We start from the raw sequence: 17,105 nt of genomic DNA on the forward strand, positions 1-17,105 counted from the left end.
ATATCATGACTTCACTCATATATGGAATTTAAGATACAAAACAGATGAACATAGGGAAGGGAAGCATAAATATAAAAACAAGGAGGGGGACTTAAGAGACTCAGATACAGAGAACTGAGAGTTGCTGGAGGGGCTGTAGGTAGGGGGATGGACTAAATGGACAAGGGGCAGTAAGGAAAAGCCTTAATGAGTTGGGATGAGCACTGGGTATTATACATAGGGGATGGATCCTGGAATCTACTCCTGAAATTATTGCACTATATGCTAACCTGGATGTAAATTAGAAATAAGTTAAAGAAAAAAACAAAGGCAGGGAGACAATCAGTGGGGTAAGGATGCACTTCAGGCTGAGGCTAAAACAAGGTAGCCTTGGAAAACCCTCCAGAAGGAGCAGGGACTCAAAGGCCCAGAAATGGGGAAAAGCTTGGCAGGTCCAAGTGACAGAACAGGGAGGCTGAAGCCGTGCCAACAAAGGGCAAACTAGACAGCTGGACAGGCTGCACTTGTGCTTATCACATCTCAATACTCAAAAATATATTGGTCTAGGGGCGCCTGCATAGCTCAGTCAGTTGAGCATCTGACTTTGGCTCAGGTCATGATCTCATGGATCATGAGTTCAAGTCCTACGTTGGGCTCTGTGCTCACAGCTCAGAGCCTGGAGCCTGCTTCAGACTCCAACTCCATGCGTGTGTGTGTGTGTGTGTGTGTGTGTGTGTGTGTGTGTGTGTGTCTCTGCCCCTTCTCCTGCTCATGCACAGTCTCACATATAAATTAAAAGAAAATTTAAAAAATGGATTGGTCTGCATTTAAAATGTCATAATTTTTTAAGGACACCGGGGTGGCTCAGTTGGTTAAGCATCAGACTATTGATTTTGGCTAAGGTCATAGTTCAGGAGATCAAGCTCCATGCTGATAGCCCAGAGCCTGCTTGGGATTCTCTCTCCCTCTCTCTGCCCCTCCCCACTAGCTCAGGAGCACACATTTGCACTCTCAAAATAAACATTTTAAACAATCTAAAACCTTGGCAATTTTCCACTTAAGCAAATCCTGTGAAGAACAAATTCAAAGATCAATTACTGAATCGCGGATAGGATAAGCACAGTCTTGATGAATGAGGCCTCATTTCCAGTTCTTAGTTATAAATATGTTATTTAGAGAATAACTGAAGCTATTGCTTTAAATCTCATTGTAAATAACATTTAAATCACAATTTTAAATAATCCCTTAAAGCCATTTAAGTGATTATAGCAATTATAGTCATAAGTTTCTCTTCACACACAATTATTACTAGATCAACATCTCCTTAAAGATAAAGCCATTACTACGCTTACAGTTCCAAAAATCTAAAACGTTGCTTAAGATGTAGGAGATACTCAATACATATCCATAGAAATGAACATTTTTGTAAGAAACATGGTGAAGTACCTGGTTTTCTCCCCTTATTTTTTCCTCTAACATTAAGTTACGGTGGTTAGGGGACTTGTCATAAATTTACATGCTTTGGTTTTCTTTCCGTGCTAACTGGTAAAATGTTTTGGCAGTTACATAATAGGTTAGGATTACACTTTTTTAAAGGCTTAAAAGATAATCGAGTTCTAGTATATTAATGTTCCAGTCTAAACAATGTAGCTATATATTAAGAATTCATCTATTTCTTGGATATTCTAGTGGTCTATACACTAGCATATTTAATTCTAATTCCTGTTTTCCAGCGATAACTACAGATCACTTATTTTCAATATATACCAAAATTTCAGCTCCCTGCGCGTTCCCAGAAAAACTTCAACTATGCTTATCAGGAACAAAGACACTATTTTTGAAACGTGAATAAATGGGCCCATGGAAAAATTGCTGTCTTTTTAAAAAGGCATGCTGAAGAAGGGAAAAGTGATAGTATCTTGGTAAAAGATACAAATAGACAGGAGGTGGCTTATTACATATCTAAATGCATCTACAAAACTACTTTGAATGCCAAACTACTGGGGAAAGCTATACTGAAGCTCTACCTTGGAAATTTAATTTTTTTGGATCAAAATCTGACAATGGGGTTTTTCTAGCATAATGTTCCAAAAACACTGCACAGGGGTCAAGCTTGTATTCCCACATGAAAAGTGAAAATAGCTCTATCCAGAGTCCATCAGAACTTCCTTTTAAGTTGTACCAGAACACCGTAGCCTGGTAAGAATATTGCTTTTATAACTCAAAGGCTTTTCTCCAACAAAAACCTTATGTTTTAGGAATACTTAAAGAATCATTTGTCCTCACAGTAACTCCTCTGTATTTATCAATGAGGAACTTAAGTATGTTACTCCCATCATGTTTTCTATAACCCACCCCACTGCAGGGGACTTTCTGTTCAAGTAAAAATATTAGAGCTTTGCCTAAAGGCTTGTAAGGAAGCTTTTAAACTTGGAAAGGAACCTGGTAAGAAATTGGAAGACTTAAAACAGGTGGTTCATGGAATCCTATTTAGATCATGCCATATTTTTAGCAACCTGCCTGTCTGCAGAGGGGCATTGCAATTTGATTCATGAGAAATGCCAATCAAATTCCAAACACGTTCTTTTTATGACTATTAAAAGCAGCAAAACTAGTTTTCACTTGGGCAAGGGTTTCCCAGTTACTTGAACAACGATCTTTTTACCAAGCTGTATTGAGAAGCATTAAGCAATTATACATACAACTGGTTCCAATTTATTCTCATAGGTCAAAATTTTTATGTAGAGTATTTTTATATATGTAATTGTTTTTCCAAAATGTTCCTCCGTATTGTGCCATTTATACATACTTTTTTCCAGATACATGGCAAACACATGTACTGTAGCCACAACTAATAATGTACTCAGATTTCATTAAATAGTAAAAACCGGTAGAATATAAACTGGACACTTTTCCAAAGTCAGTTATAGTTATCACATTAGCATTGGCAAGTACAGAACATTCAAACATAAATTCCAATTGAGTAGGGCAATTAGAGCCTCTAAGAATTTTAGGAACCAATTGCTCTCAATGATTAAGAAAATTGAGTTTTAATTTTAGGGGTGGATCACTGGTAGTATTTTGGTCTTTGTGGTGGTAGTTTTTCATAAATTGGAGGAGAATCAGGTTAATGCTATTTATAAGAGAGCCGGAGGAGATGATCTGTGTTTGCACTTACAGAAACTTAAGCAAGTCACTTCATATTGGACTCTCCATTCCACAACTTGTAGAATAGAAATAATTCTACCTAATTTCCTGAGAAAGGCAGTATTGTTAAATCATCAGTGATTTTGAGATGGATTTTGAAATAGGATAAAAAATTCTCCACTAAAAACACAGATGTTGGGGCACAGTCGATTAAGCGTCCGACCTCGATTCAGCTCCTGGTCTCAGGGTTCAAGAGTTCCAACCCCACATGGGGCTCTCTGCTGTCAGCAGAGACCACTTGGGATCCTCTGTCCCCGCCCACTCTCTCAAAAAACAAACTGCGCGCACGCGCACACATTACAGCCACCCTTTTCCCCCTAGGCAGAGTATAATTATGTAATAAAAGATCATGAAGATTAACTCAGATTTTTTTATTTTGAGCTACTCCATTGGATGCAGGTTTTTCTCCGTTACATTTCCTCATAACACCACTGATCACGCCTAGGAAATAGCATCATACATACACACACTTCAAATATGAAGAAGATCTAGTTGGCTCCAGTTGTCTAAAGTAGAAAATTCTAAGACTTTCAAGAGGAGTCCTTTTCCTCTGGCAACATTCAATACTCCCCATTCCACAAGGCAACTCCAGATCTCCAGTATAAAAGTGGGAGGAGGCAATAAAGGGAAAATGCATTGCCAATACTTCCTCTGAAAAGAGACCACACTCACCAATCCTTGCCCTTGAGGATCAAGAGGAGGACTCCAGACTCACCCACCCAAGCCTTATATAGCCAAATGACCCTGGTGCAAGTGGTGTCCCAGCAACAACAACAAGGAAACTCTGTAGTATTTCTTGTGGGCACTGGGGATTTTTGAAATTCTAGGAACTCACAAGGGTAGAGAACAGTCAACATTTTGGGAGGTCTAGGGAGTTTTCAGGATAGCCTCTCTCAACTTCTAACTGGAATATCTGAAGACATAAAACCTAAAGGCATTATAACAATTAGAAACTTTAAGAAGTCATTCAGAATTGTTTTATAGATGTATAATGGAAATATCTTCATGACTGATTATGGAAATGTTTTAAGTCCATGCTACTTGAAAATATATGTAACATCTAGGACACATGCCATATACCTGCCAGACCATCTGTCATATTTATAGCATGTTTTTTATAGTCTAGTTTACAAATAACATATGTAGTTTTCAATTATTTAGGAAAATATATCATTTTTTTATTTATGTCTCCTGGTATAGTTTTCCCTAAAGTTTACGATTTATTATAGTTTGTTCTACTTTAGTACAGCTGGACTTTTATCAGTAAGGGAAAAATCCAATATTTCACTTTTCCTTAGAAGATATTCTTGGTATTCACAGATTTAACGTGAATGCCTTTGGCAACGGTCATAGATAATTAACATGAAGTAATTACCAAAACTCAATCTGCCGTCTGAAGTCAGCTAAGTTTTTTGTTTTTTGTTTTTTGTTTTTTTATGTACCAAACTGTCAGAGAAACCACGAGCCTGGACTAAAGAAGCCCCGATTGCTTTAGTTGTAACATAAACCATAGCCCCTCAATTACCTCAGCATTCCTAAAACCTGCCCCAACCCCATCTCCACCCCCCCAGACAGCATCCTCCCAGAATCTTAGATGTGGCCATGAAGTGATGGGCAAGACCCACCCAGAGAACAGAACCAGGGGCCTTGGTGACTTGGCTGTCCAGAAAGAGGAATGCAAGAAGGTGATTAAAGAGCTCTCCTGCCAAGTTAGCAAGGCTCCACAATCCCTCCTCAGAAGTTGTCCAAAATGGCTATAAATCAGGTTTCTCTTTTTTCTGTAGGAAGTTTAAGATTAGGGTCACAGTCATGCTGCATATTGGGTTGGGGATGAAGACTGTGCCCCCAACAGGTGGTCTCATTGTAGATGAGAGAGGTAGGCTTGCTGTGCAGGAAGAAAAGGACAAGTGGATATTTGGCCAAAAGAAGGGCAGCCCGTGGCCAAGATTGGTGGTGACAACTAGCATATATTCTATCCTCCTCCTTGTCCTATCACTGCCCCTCATCTCCCAGCCCTTTTCATCTACATCAAGTCAGGCATTAGCATAAAGTCAACGGTAGTGTGTCACTTTGGGACTAAGGCAGTCAAGAGCCAGTAGGTCTTCATGCTATTACTGTGCTGATACAGCATTTATGTCGCTCATGAATATTTGAAGAAGTTTAACACTCTTGTACTGACATTACCACCAATATCTAACAGTGGCTAGTATGTAATAAATACCTTCTTGGATAGCTTAAGTATATTTTATGGAAAACAGGAAGTACAAGCAAAACAGAAATAAAGCCTCCCGTAACAAGAGTGCAATATAAACCCATATGAAAAACACAACTTAGTTATCTTTTAACCTATGCACAACTTTTTAAAGTATGTTCAAGTACTTCAACAAATTGCTAAAAATTTCCTTGCATTTAGGACTGATGTAATGAACTAGTGTAATTACTTTGCACATGTTAAAAGCTGCTTTAGCTCTTTCACCTGAGCATTTCTGTGTTCTCCATTGGGTGCTACAATCATCATCCCTGCACTTAAAGTCTACAGAAGAGTCAGCAGCTACAATTCGATATATGATACATAAGGAGGAATCCAGTAGTGGAATAAAGGCAGGCCTGGTCAGCTTGGTCTAGAGAAAATCAGGGAAAAGGCTTAAAACTGATCTGAAGAACGATGAGTTTAAGAGAAAGAACATTCTAGACCAAGAGTAAATTCAAGTTCAACTATTATAAACCTATTCTAGAACCAAACACCAGTTTCTAGAATAATTATCTCTTCCTTGCCACCTATTCTGTCATTAGCTTTCTTGGTTAATGGTTACAGGATCATGCAGTCATTTAAGTCATCAAAATCATTTTGGTCTTTTAGGGTGCAAAATTCAAATGTGTCCTCTTATAAGGCTGTTCAACTTCAACACTAACATTTTGATGGTTTGTGAAGGGGGTTGTTCTATGCATTGGGAGAAGTTTTGCCGTATCACTGTCCTCTGGCCACAAAATGCTAATAGCTTTCCCTATACCACCCTCCCCCACAACCGTAACAGCAAAAATGGTCTCCAAACATCACCAAAGATCACACGAGAGAAAAATGCCCCCACTTACATGATTAAGATAAAGCTTCTGAACAGCAAAGGAATCAATCAAGAAAACTAAAAGGCAACCAATGGAATGGGAGAAGAGATTTGCAAATGACATATCAGATGAAGGTTTAGTATCCAAGATCTATAAAGAACTCCCCAAACTTTACATCCAAACAAATAACCCAGTTGTTTGGATTATTGGGCAGTTATTGGATTATTGGAAATGGGCAGATGGGAATAAACATTTTTCCAAAGATATCCAAATGGCTAATGGACACATGAAAAGATGCTCATTAGGGAAATACAAATCAAAACTACATTGAGATACCATCTCACACCTCTCAGAGTACCTAAAATTAACAACTCAGGAAAAAACAGATGTTGGCGAGGATGTGGAGAAACGGGAACCCTCTTGCACTGTTGGTGGGAATGCAAACTGGTGCAGCCACTCTGGAAAATGGTGTGGAGGTTCTCAAAAAATTAAAAACAAAATTACCCTACAACCCAGCAACAGCACCGCTCAAATTTATCCAAAGGATACAGGAGTGCTGATTCATGTTTTCACAGTGCTATCAATAGCAAAATTATGGAAAGAGCCCAAGAGTCCATCAACTGATGAAGGGATAAAGAAGATGTGGACACACACAAATACTACTTGCCAATGAAAATGAAATCTTGCCATTTCCAGCAACGTGGATGGAACTGGAGAATATTATGCTAAGTGAAAGAAGTCAGAGAAAGAAGCTTCTCAACTTCCACACAGGAGTGAAAACATAACAGAAGACCATGAAGGAAAAGAAAAAAAAAAAAATGTTACAGAGGGAAGCAAACCATAAGAGACTCTTAAATACAGAAAACAAACTGAGGGTGGAGGGATGAGCACTGGGTGTTGTATCTAAGTGATGAATCATGGGAATCTACTCCCGAAGCCAAGACTACACTGTATACACTGTAAGCTAACTAACTTGACAGTTTTATAAGAATTAAAAGCAAGCCTGACCTCAGTTGAGAACCACTAGTCTACATTAGCATACTCACACAGGCACCTACTCTTTCCCTTCATTGCTGCAACCACATTAAGTGACTTTTCTTCCCCTCCCATAGACTGCAAGAGTGGTCCTTTCAGTGACACACTGCCATCCCTGGTACCCTGCACAGCGTTGCGTAAGGAGAGGACCCTCCCAACACATCAACCCCCCTCCCCCCACCACCACAGCTCAAGCCTCATGCTTTCACAAGTCCACGCTTTAATGTGATGTCTCCCTTAGCCTCATCTCCCAATCCACCCTATTTTCCAGCTGCACAGGGCCAGGAGCTGCCCTTGAATTTCCAGATCCACATGGAGTTATCCCTCTTAAAGTCCAGTGGAGAGGCCTTTTCCAGCACAGGTCTCCATGCTCTTACTCCTTTCTCCGAGTTCACACAGTACACGTCCTGCACTCCTCTCAACAGCATCAGACTTTGGGTTTGTGTGCCTGGTGGCAGTATAGGATGGCCCTGAACATGCGAAGCATAACTGGCCAAGGGTCCCAGCCACTAGCTTTTGAAACCCATCCTAGTTTGCACCCCAGCCATCTCTCAAGTGATACTCCCATTCAGTAACTGAGTGCGGCAAGGATACTGAGGGTATACCCCTCCTTAGGGGGCATGGGACTCCTCTTTCAGCCCAATTCGGCTTCAGGCAAGCTTCACCGAACCTTGCTTAGATTCCCCAGTAGCCTTGGATGCTTCTACCCAACATTCTCATCCTCCATTTCAGAGTTCCTTATTTTCTCTAACATAGGCACTTCCCCTACATAAAATGCTTAGTCACACAATCCCGTCTTGTCACCCATTTCTTGGAGGACCAAAACTAACAGAATATTCACATAAGAGATATAAGAAATTCTCCCTGATAGCGTATTTGATGGAGTATTTGAATAACTGAGAGGTCCTTATGAATTATATATATATATATATATATAGAGAGAGAGAGAGAGAGAGAGAGAGAGAGAGCTTGACACACAGCAGAATGGTTATGAGAAACTTCAAATAAGTACCCAGCACCACTGCAAGTTACTGTAGGAGAACACCGTAGAAGCCAGATGCAGGGTCTGGTTTTAGGACATCTGGAAACAGTTTCTTTCAACCAAGACGACTGCATTGCTTCAAATCCCACCAAGAAATAGTGAAGTTAACAGTCTAGGCAGTAAGGTTAGTCCCCGAGGGCCTTGGGAAGAAGGGAACCCACTGGGTAATAGAGGACTGGTCGCCCCAGGGGCTGTTAGGAAAAGCCTGTATGTAATTTACATGTGCCATCCTGACCAGTATATACCAAAAGTTCAGCTTAGTAAATACTGATCTCTACTTTGGCAAGGGTGCTAACATTGAGAAGATAGAGAATAGGACCATAAGAGCAAGGCTTAGAGTTGAAAACAGGAGTATTAAGGCCTGGTAACCGTACATTCTGTGACAGTTCGCCACTGGATTAAATAAGTTACAGAAAAGCACAAGTGACACACACATGAAAAAGACTTCTGGCAGACCCTGTGCTCCTGATTCTTGGGTTCCAAACAGTTAAAACTAAAGAGCACCTGGATGGCTCGCTCAGCGTCTCTCTCTTGATTTTGCCTCAGGTCATTTTCCCAAGATCATGGGATCAAGCCTGCAGTCGAGCTCCATGGGGAGCACAGAGCCTGCTTGGGAACCTTTCTCTGCCCCTCCCCTGCTCATACCCCCCCCTCTCAAAATAAAAAAAGCCACTAAGTACTAGCTCAGGCATTGTGATTTAGTGAAAGATATAAATATGAAGACTTCTGAATAATGGGGAAAAAATTAACCACATACGAATTAAAGTTCACCTGTTTGGGGTTAATCCAGCACTAGCAGTCCACTAAATGGGATTCATGCTGAGGTGTCAATTTTTTGTAAGCAGCTCCATATAGAGAGATATTTTGGAAACACTTTGGTTTTCATCTCCTTCCTCAATAGTCACGGTAGAAAGGGTAGAGGCTACCTCAAGTAAGAAGATGGAAAGAGAACTAGTCAACTAAACAAGATGTGGAAAGGAACTTTACAGATTTCTTCACCCAGGGGAAAAAAAAAAAAGGGTGACTGGAGGCCAAAGAAACAGATGCAAAGATGTGCATGTGCCAACTTCTCCACTGAGGATGTAGATCCTAGAGACAAAGGCATGTTAGTTTAAGGGGACTGCCAAAAGTAGAGTTTCAGGTTAAGTGGGATTCAGGGAAGAGACCCTCCAAAAGGGATCCCTCCTCCTCCACACACCCTTCACAAAGTTAGGGATGTAGTAGAATTTAGCAAAGGGAAGAACTAAGTCTCCCTTGAATTTCAAATACCATGGAGGATTTCAGACACTTAGAGGAGTCGAAGATCACCAACAGCCATCACCAAACCACATTACATAGGGAAGGTACAGCAGCAGAAGCAAAGTGATAAGGGCTGCACAATGCAGCAGTCAGACACAGAATAAGGGCTACAGCCACAGCTCACAGGGATACACAGCAGCAGTGAGAGCCCAGGAGGGGAGTCCATTAGACTCGACTGAGCAGAGGCTGCCCCAAGTTCAGATCTCGAATTACACTGATGGTACAAGAGGCAAAACAACTAAGGCACAGAGGAACTAGAAGGCCATCTCTCCACCTTCTTCCCAAACAATGATCTCAGAATGAACACTCCTGTATGGGGTCCATTTTTGTCAGTCCATGTAAGATTGAGCCTAGCAATGTAAAGACAGTACACATTAGCAATAAAGTGAGGAAATCAGATACTCATTTCAAGATATTTAAGGAAAGTACAACATCCATTTATAATTAAAAGCAAACTTAAAGCAACAAAAACTAGAAAAAGAACTTAAGACTAGCTCTAACAACAATCCTTCAGTAAATTTCAACCTCAGTGGTTAATGGACAAGTCAAAGCTAAATCACAGTCACATACAAAGACCAGTCAGGAAGCAAGAAGGAGCAGGGCCAGAAGATTAGTATTAATTTCACAGGCATTGTATCCAAGTTGATCTTTAAACAATTCAACTGGTCCAGGTTGTGGGTACCACATTATTCAAGTCTAAAGACTCATCTGAGACTATGAAGAACTGGTTATAGTGACAAACGGACTATAGAACCTACCAGGAGTTCAGTTATTTGACACCATCAACCTAAAGGAAGTTAATGGAGTTGGGGTAGCAAGATCTACGGGTAGTACGTATATGGCTAATATAGGCTCCAGTGGAAATACCAAAAACCGACAAATGCCACTTCTCTTAGTAACTTGGACTTTTAGTAATTGGATCATGACTAATTAAAAGATTCTTAGCTGATATTTGCTCCATCACTCGAAGTTCTTGCTCTACCATGACTGATGTCCTCAATGCAGCCTTATAAAAATTAAAACACTTACATAGATATACAGTTTTTAAAAAGTTAAAGTCTGAGAATATCAATACATTTTCAAAAGCAAAGTAAATATACATAAGTCAGAACTTAGACAACTATATCCAAATTGGCATAGTTACAGGCGAGGATAACTCTAGTCAAGACCTAAAAACATTTCCAACTGTTTGATTTCAAAAAGGGGAAATTGAATAATAATTTGAACTACACCAGCATTATGAATCAACATGAACAGAAACATCACTCCTAATAATGTTTCCCATCTGGAATGTTTTTCCATGCCATGAAATACTAAATCAAGAAAACATTAACCATGACAAATTGTGGTAGTAAATCTAGAATTTTCCAGACCAGTTACACATTGAGAGGTTCTAGGAAGGAATATTTTTCTTTCCTTTGATATATAGGTGGCTGTGTAAATATTAGTGTTTCTGCCATTCTGATGTTTCAAGCTTTCTATTTAGATACAGCAGAAAAGGAAATTGTTCAAGACATTCCATGTAAACACAAGGCCAAAGTAACATGAAAAACAGCAAGTAGATCTTCCAAAATTTACTTAGTCAAGACCAATACTCACACTCAGGAAGACATCTCAGGTCAATTAACCTGAGAGGAAGCATTACATTTGAATGCTAGAATGCAGTAACTAAATTCCTAGTTGTTTCTTCTTGAACTTGTCTTTAATCAGAGTTAATGAAGTCGGTTTATTTTAACAAAACTATTGAAACCTGGAGTTTCAAACTTGGACAGTTAAGTGTTAGACCTATTTTCACTAACCCCTGATACTTAATTCATTTTGATCATAGGTAGAACCACAGACATTGTGACTTTGTTCCCAATAAAAGGATACCTTTGTATCAGTTATGTAGCTATCCAGTTTATTCTTCTTGCCACTACAGTAGTGAATAGACCCCGCCCCAATAAGATTGCTGGGTTGATGAAGTATTTATTGTGAAACCATAAACTGTATTTGTAACATTTTGACTACTGTATTTAAAAAGGAAGCTAAAGTTTTACACATTTAAAGTTATGCTCAGAAAAGGTCCTGCTGAAGAAGTTCATCGTTGGGAGTGGAGGGGTTAGGACCTCTGCCTTCAAGGGAGAGGAACACAAAGAACCCATTATTTTTATTTCCTCCCTCCACAATAAAGTTTTTCCTTTTACACAAAAATCTTACTCCCGTCACTCTAATGATCATTTCTCATTTACTGGCACCACGTCTCTGTAGATACCCTATCAAATATGTGAAATTTAGACACCGGCAGATTCAGCCTCTATGGCCACCCCCATACTAAAAAAAAAAAAAAAAAAAAGCCAGCTTTTCGAGTTCTTTTCATTTTACATATATTCATTTTCATTTCCTTCTAAATTCAAGGAGATTTGAGTAAATTCAGGGGAGTCAGCTTCAGTAAGTGGTCCGGAATTCGTGTGTCTGAGTGGTATCACCTGCCCTGTTGGAAGAGACATTTCACATGTGGCACAGGCCCCATAGGTCCACTCCCTGACTCAGTAGCTCAACATCTGACACTTCAGGAGTCGCCCACCTTTGCGGAAAGGGTCAGTTTTTGCCCAGCAGGTAGAGACTACAGATCTTCCAAATGCCTCTCCCCCATGGCAGGAAGGGGTGGCCTCAGGTTGGGTTCATCCGGGTGTTAATCCCTCTGCTAACCCATTCTGACCTCTCAGGTCACCATCGATTCGGGGAAAACCCAATGACGACTGACTCTCTGAACACAGCCCTTACCTGGGTCCCCAGAAAAATACCAAGGGGCCAGAGGACACTTACCAGGCCTCCACAGAGGCTGAAGACCGCCGTATGATCCGCCCGAGCATTGACCTGGCCTCGATAGAAGCAGTGGCGTAGATCTGGGGCCACCACGCTGCGCTCCTCGGTCCCGCGCGCGGGAGCTCCCAGGTGCACCTCGGTGTAGCCAGCGGCCAGAAAGGCCGCGTCCGCGCTCAGGTTCAGCTGGAAGAGCTGCCCGTAGGCGCTGATTCGGTAGTGGGTCCTGAATGGCGGGGGCTCCAGGGCCTCCGAGCTGCGCTTCCTCCGGCTGAAGTGGTGGCTCTGAGGAAACACTTCGCCAAACTCATTGACCCGCGCGGGGGTCACCACTTCGTAGGAGGTCAGCGTCCTTACCAGGGCTTCTACAACCACAGAAATAGGGCCCCTGAGCCCCCGCGCGTTACCAACGTCCCAACCCCAGACTTCAACCAAACGCCTCAGGTCCAGATACACCAGGGGCACGACAAATGCACACACGCTGGCGAGCGCGCGCGCACACACGAACACACGTGCTCCGCTTTCCCACACCCCCGACTCGCTCCAACCTTCCCAAAGACCCTGACACGCCCGGCCCTGAACAACCCACTCCTTCTCCCATCCCTCTCTGCTTCCCAACAGCCCACTGGTGCCCTGCGGGCGCACGCGCCTCCGCCCCCAAGCGCCCCCACCGCGTGGACCCGGGAGGGACACGGTGCCCGGCGCGCACAATTCCTCGAAACCCGGGGCAGCCGCAACCTCTCAGGATGCTTGGGGCTGGCTGATCCGGGAGTCCCGCGAGCCTCTGCAGGACCACAATCCTCACAACGGGGCTGGGCCACCCACCCCACCTCGCCCCCACCCCGCTGCTGAAGGCGCCCGGCGGTGACCTTACCTTGCCTGGGGTGCAAGTGAATTTCCCAAGATCTGGTGATGAACAGCGAGAGCTGGTAGAGCAGCCCCGTCAGCCACTTGGCCACCCGCATGGTTCCACCCGGGGGATCCCAACCGGGGAGGCCAACCCGAGCCGCCGGCCGCCCAGCCCGGCTTCCCCGCGCTCCGCAGCCTCTCCTCCCTCTCGCCCGCCGTGCTCTGCGCCGGCCGCCGCGGCGCCTTCAGCAGCCTCCGGAGCAGCAGTCCCGGCCCCGGGCCGGACCGTCTCGCCACACCGCCAGCCTCCGCTCCCTGAGCCGCTGCTTCATCGCACTGCAGCCCCACAGCTCCCGGCTCGCTCTCGGCAGCCTCGCTCCGCTCCCTGAGCCCTCACTGCCCTCAGACGCCTTCTCCCTGGGTCCAGATCCACGCGAGGAAGCGAGCCGACCTAGCAGGAACGGTGCCAATATAGCCACCCCGGGCCGGGCGAACGCGGGGGAGAGCCCGCCTCCACGGGCAGGGCCGGGCCAATCAGCAGGAGGCGCGGCCGGTGCTCTCCCTCCCGCGTGCAGCCCGCCCCCAACTCCCAGCCGCGCCCGCAGTGCGGTCCCAGGGGGCTCCGGCGCCGGGAGAGCAACGTGGTGTGGAGCCCGAGGGCCAGCTGGACAACGTCCCGGTACCTGTAACACCCAACACCGATGCAAGCTGTGCGGCCGAGGTCCAGAAAGGTGATAGGTGTGTGAGGTTTTTTAGTTCTTACAGTGAAACGAAAAGCATCAGTTGGAAAATTTCTGTTATTTAGGTTTCAGGGTAATTTTAGGCTTCTCAAGCAAGACAAAATAAGCTACAGCGGGAAGTTCCTGAAGGCAAGGGATTCTTCCAATGAAGCTTAATGACCTGCCTTGATTGGCAAGGGCCCCTGTGTGCTCTGGGAATTTAAGAGCATTGTAGGTGCAAAGGGGAAGGCGAGGTTGCAATCAGCAAGCACTGCTGGGTGTGAATTTCTGGGAGTTGTCTAAGGAAATGCTAAATGAATTGCTCAGTCTCCACAGTTCCCGTAGTTGTCATTTTTTTTCCTTTTAATATTCATTTTTGTACTTCATTTTGTATAAAGAGCTCCTCAAATTATAGAAACGTCAAGCCCCACAAAACTTGTATCTGCCCCTGCCATTGTAGCTGCCTGTCATTTTATGAGACTTCCTGCTGGTAGTTTCACAATATTATTGGCCCTCCCTGTATGATACCCAAATGACCCCATGTATCCCTACTCATTTTCCTCAACCGTTACTGTAGCAGTGGATCCAGGTGTGTTGCCTCGTGTCTCAAATTCTATAAACCTCAGTAGCAGAAAGAATTGTCATTTCAGAACTACTCTCTCATTTCTCAAATCCACCTGTTTGATTTGCAGATTCTTTATTGCTTCTTGCTGTAACCAGTATGAAAAGGAAAGAGGAGGAAGTCGTCGGATTGTCTCGAAATCCAACCAAGGGGAAGAAAGAATGTGAGAGAAAAAGGGAAGGAATATATGGGTACATCTTCCCAAACACAAAGGAATACCCTTTCAGTTTAATTCCTGGCCGCCCTTCTTCCCTGAGCTCTCAACAACAAAAATTCTGTTGACTTTGAATTGACCTCTCCTGGCATGCCTCCTTACTTTTATATCATACACTTGGTCCATCTGTTGTTCACCGCTAATGTGAGCCAATCTTGTTTGAGGAAGGAGAGTTTAATTTTACTTTTACCAAGGAAAATACCCAGCTGGGTGATGGTAATTCTTACACAATCAATCCCCTTTCTTTTGTGCCTCTTCCTCCCAAATGTCATTTCATTCATCACAGAGTTACAGACATCTAATTTTTCCCCCTTAAGTTAAGCACACTGTTACTCTAAACAAAACAAACCCACCTGTCTATTACCCACACCTGTCTATTTAGAGGTTACCTTCAGTACATTGTAATTTAGAGTCATTTGAATTACATTGCAGTTCTAAATGTATCTTTACATCAGGAGCCATGCCTTCCCTCATACAAGAACAGAAAATAGAACTGCACCTGTTTCATTGGCTATCTGCTAATGAAGGCAAAATAAATATTTCATTTCCAGCACTGAATTTTTGCCACTCAAAGTAGTTTTCTCAGTGGGGTATGTGATTTTCAGCCTGTTCTAATGTTTTGGAAATGTTATTTTAAGAATAGGCCTATTTTATCTTTTATTAAAGAAATGGGAAGTTGTTTGGGATGTTTATTCTATGCTATTATAATCTTTACCATATTCAGTAAAGAGCATTATTTCCCACATCTTATAGAAGATAAATGTTACATTTCCATTCAGTATCTATGTAACTAAGCTGAGTTTCCTTAAATCCTTTCTGGCTTCAATGCCTTCTCATTATATTAGGCTCAACTATGATATTCACATTGTCTCTCTTCCTTTCTCTGTCTCTGCCAATGAAAATGCCATGAGTAAACTAATCTATGCCATTTCAATCAATTTCCTCATATTGATCATTACAGCAACCACTTAGGGAATTGCTCTGACATAAGCATTATACAAGGGACTTTAGAAAAATTACCTCATTTAGTTTATGCATTCTCCCCATGGAATTCAGAACTTACCCAGATCACATATCAAGTTAGACTCAAGTATCTTTGGTTTCAAATTCCATACTTTTTATAAGAAAATTGTACTCTTTATACCAGCTCCAGTCTGATGTAGTACAGTTGTAACCAGCAACAACTCAGAAAATGAAAGCCATAGTTATATTACATGTAATTGTGTTTGATTCATAATTTTGACAATCATCATTATAACTATAAGCTATGTTATGAGGTTGGCACAGTGTAGAGAAAATATTTTCAATCTTCCAGAGCAGGAATAGGCTCACTATACTCAAGATAGACTTTGTTTTTATAGTCCTAATTCCACCATAACCAGCTGTTTAAAGTTCAACAATTTACCGAAACTCTATGAGCCAATTGTATCGGACAAAATGTGCTCAATGCATGTTCATGTGGATTACGATTTTTATTACAATATAATATGAGACTGATGTTCATACCGAAAGGAACAACTGTTTGAATAGAGACTGCTTTTCTAATATTAGTAGGTAGGAAGTAGGGTGATCAATCTTTACAGTGTAACTGAGACTAGGGAGTTTCCTGAGATGCAAGACTTTCGGTGCTAAAACTTGGGGAGTCCTGGGCAAACTGGGATGAAATGGTCATTAAGTTCAGGATTTCTCAACTAAGGCAGTATTGACTTTGGGGGCCAGGCGAGTCTTTGTTATAGGGGGAGGGGAGCTGCCCTACTTGATATAGAATGTTTAGCAGCATCCCTGGCCTCTACTCACTCGGTGCCAGTAGTACCCCACCCCTGTTGTGACAACCAAAAATATTTCCGGACATTGGCAAATGTCCCCTGGGAGCAAAACTGGCCCTAGTTGAGAACCACTGGCCTAACGGGGGGATAAAATTGGAAAATGATAAATGCGAAGAAGTGGGTTTGGCAGGAGACCCACAGATGCCGCTCCATTCTTGATTACAAATGGCCAATTGTAAGTAGAAACATTATATTGTAGCAGGTGTGGGAGATTATCCATCATTCTAGTTAAAACAGTACAAGCTATGGTCATTGTGTTAATTCTTAAAGCACTGTTAGTTCCAGGTGTGCAGAGAATCGATCTCTTCCGCCCAAGCAATTATTACACTCTGTTCAGATTGTAAGGGTTATGTGGGGAGGGGACTATCAACAGGCTCTTTGAGGCAGTATCCCCAGCACCAAATGTTGTGTCCTCTTGGAATAGAAAAAAAAGTAAATATTCATT

General features: G+C 42.5%; 1 protein-coding gene across 3 annotated transcripts in view; it reads right to left on the reverse strand.

Annotated features, from left to right (window-relative positions):
• Nucleotides 1-13,718, reverse strand: part of ADAMTS20 (ADAM metallopeptidase with thrombospondin type 1 motif 20) — a 178,731-nt gene extending 165,013 nt beyond the window's left edge. For 2 of the 3 annotated variants that reach the window (XM_060657893.3, XM_060657890.3), the window contains exons 1-2: nucleotides 13,305-13,717; nucleotides 12,434-12,795 (exon numbers count right to left, since the gene is read on the reverse strand). In XM_060657893.3, the coding sequence (XP_060513876.3) occupies nucleotides 12,434-12,795; nucleotides 13,305-13,395 (453 nt within the window). In that variant the 5' untranslated portion in view covers nucleotides 13,396-13,717. Of the gene's footprint in view, nucleotides 1-12,433; nucleotides 12,796-13,304 lie in introns of all 3 variants that reach the window. The other variant, XM_060657892.3, reaches the window with a different exon arrangement.
• Between the last annotated feature and the right edge of the window lie 3,387 nt (nucleotides 13,719-17,105).

The sequence above is a fragment of the Panthera onca genome, chromosome B4 (genome assembly GCF_046562875.1).
Source record: "Panthera onca isolate mPanOnc1 chromosome B4, mPanOnc1 haplotype 2, whole genome shotgun sequence".
NCBI classification, from domain to species: domain Eukaryota; kingdom Metazoa; phylum Chordata; class Mammalia; order Carnivora; family Felidae; genus Panthera; species Panthera onca.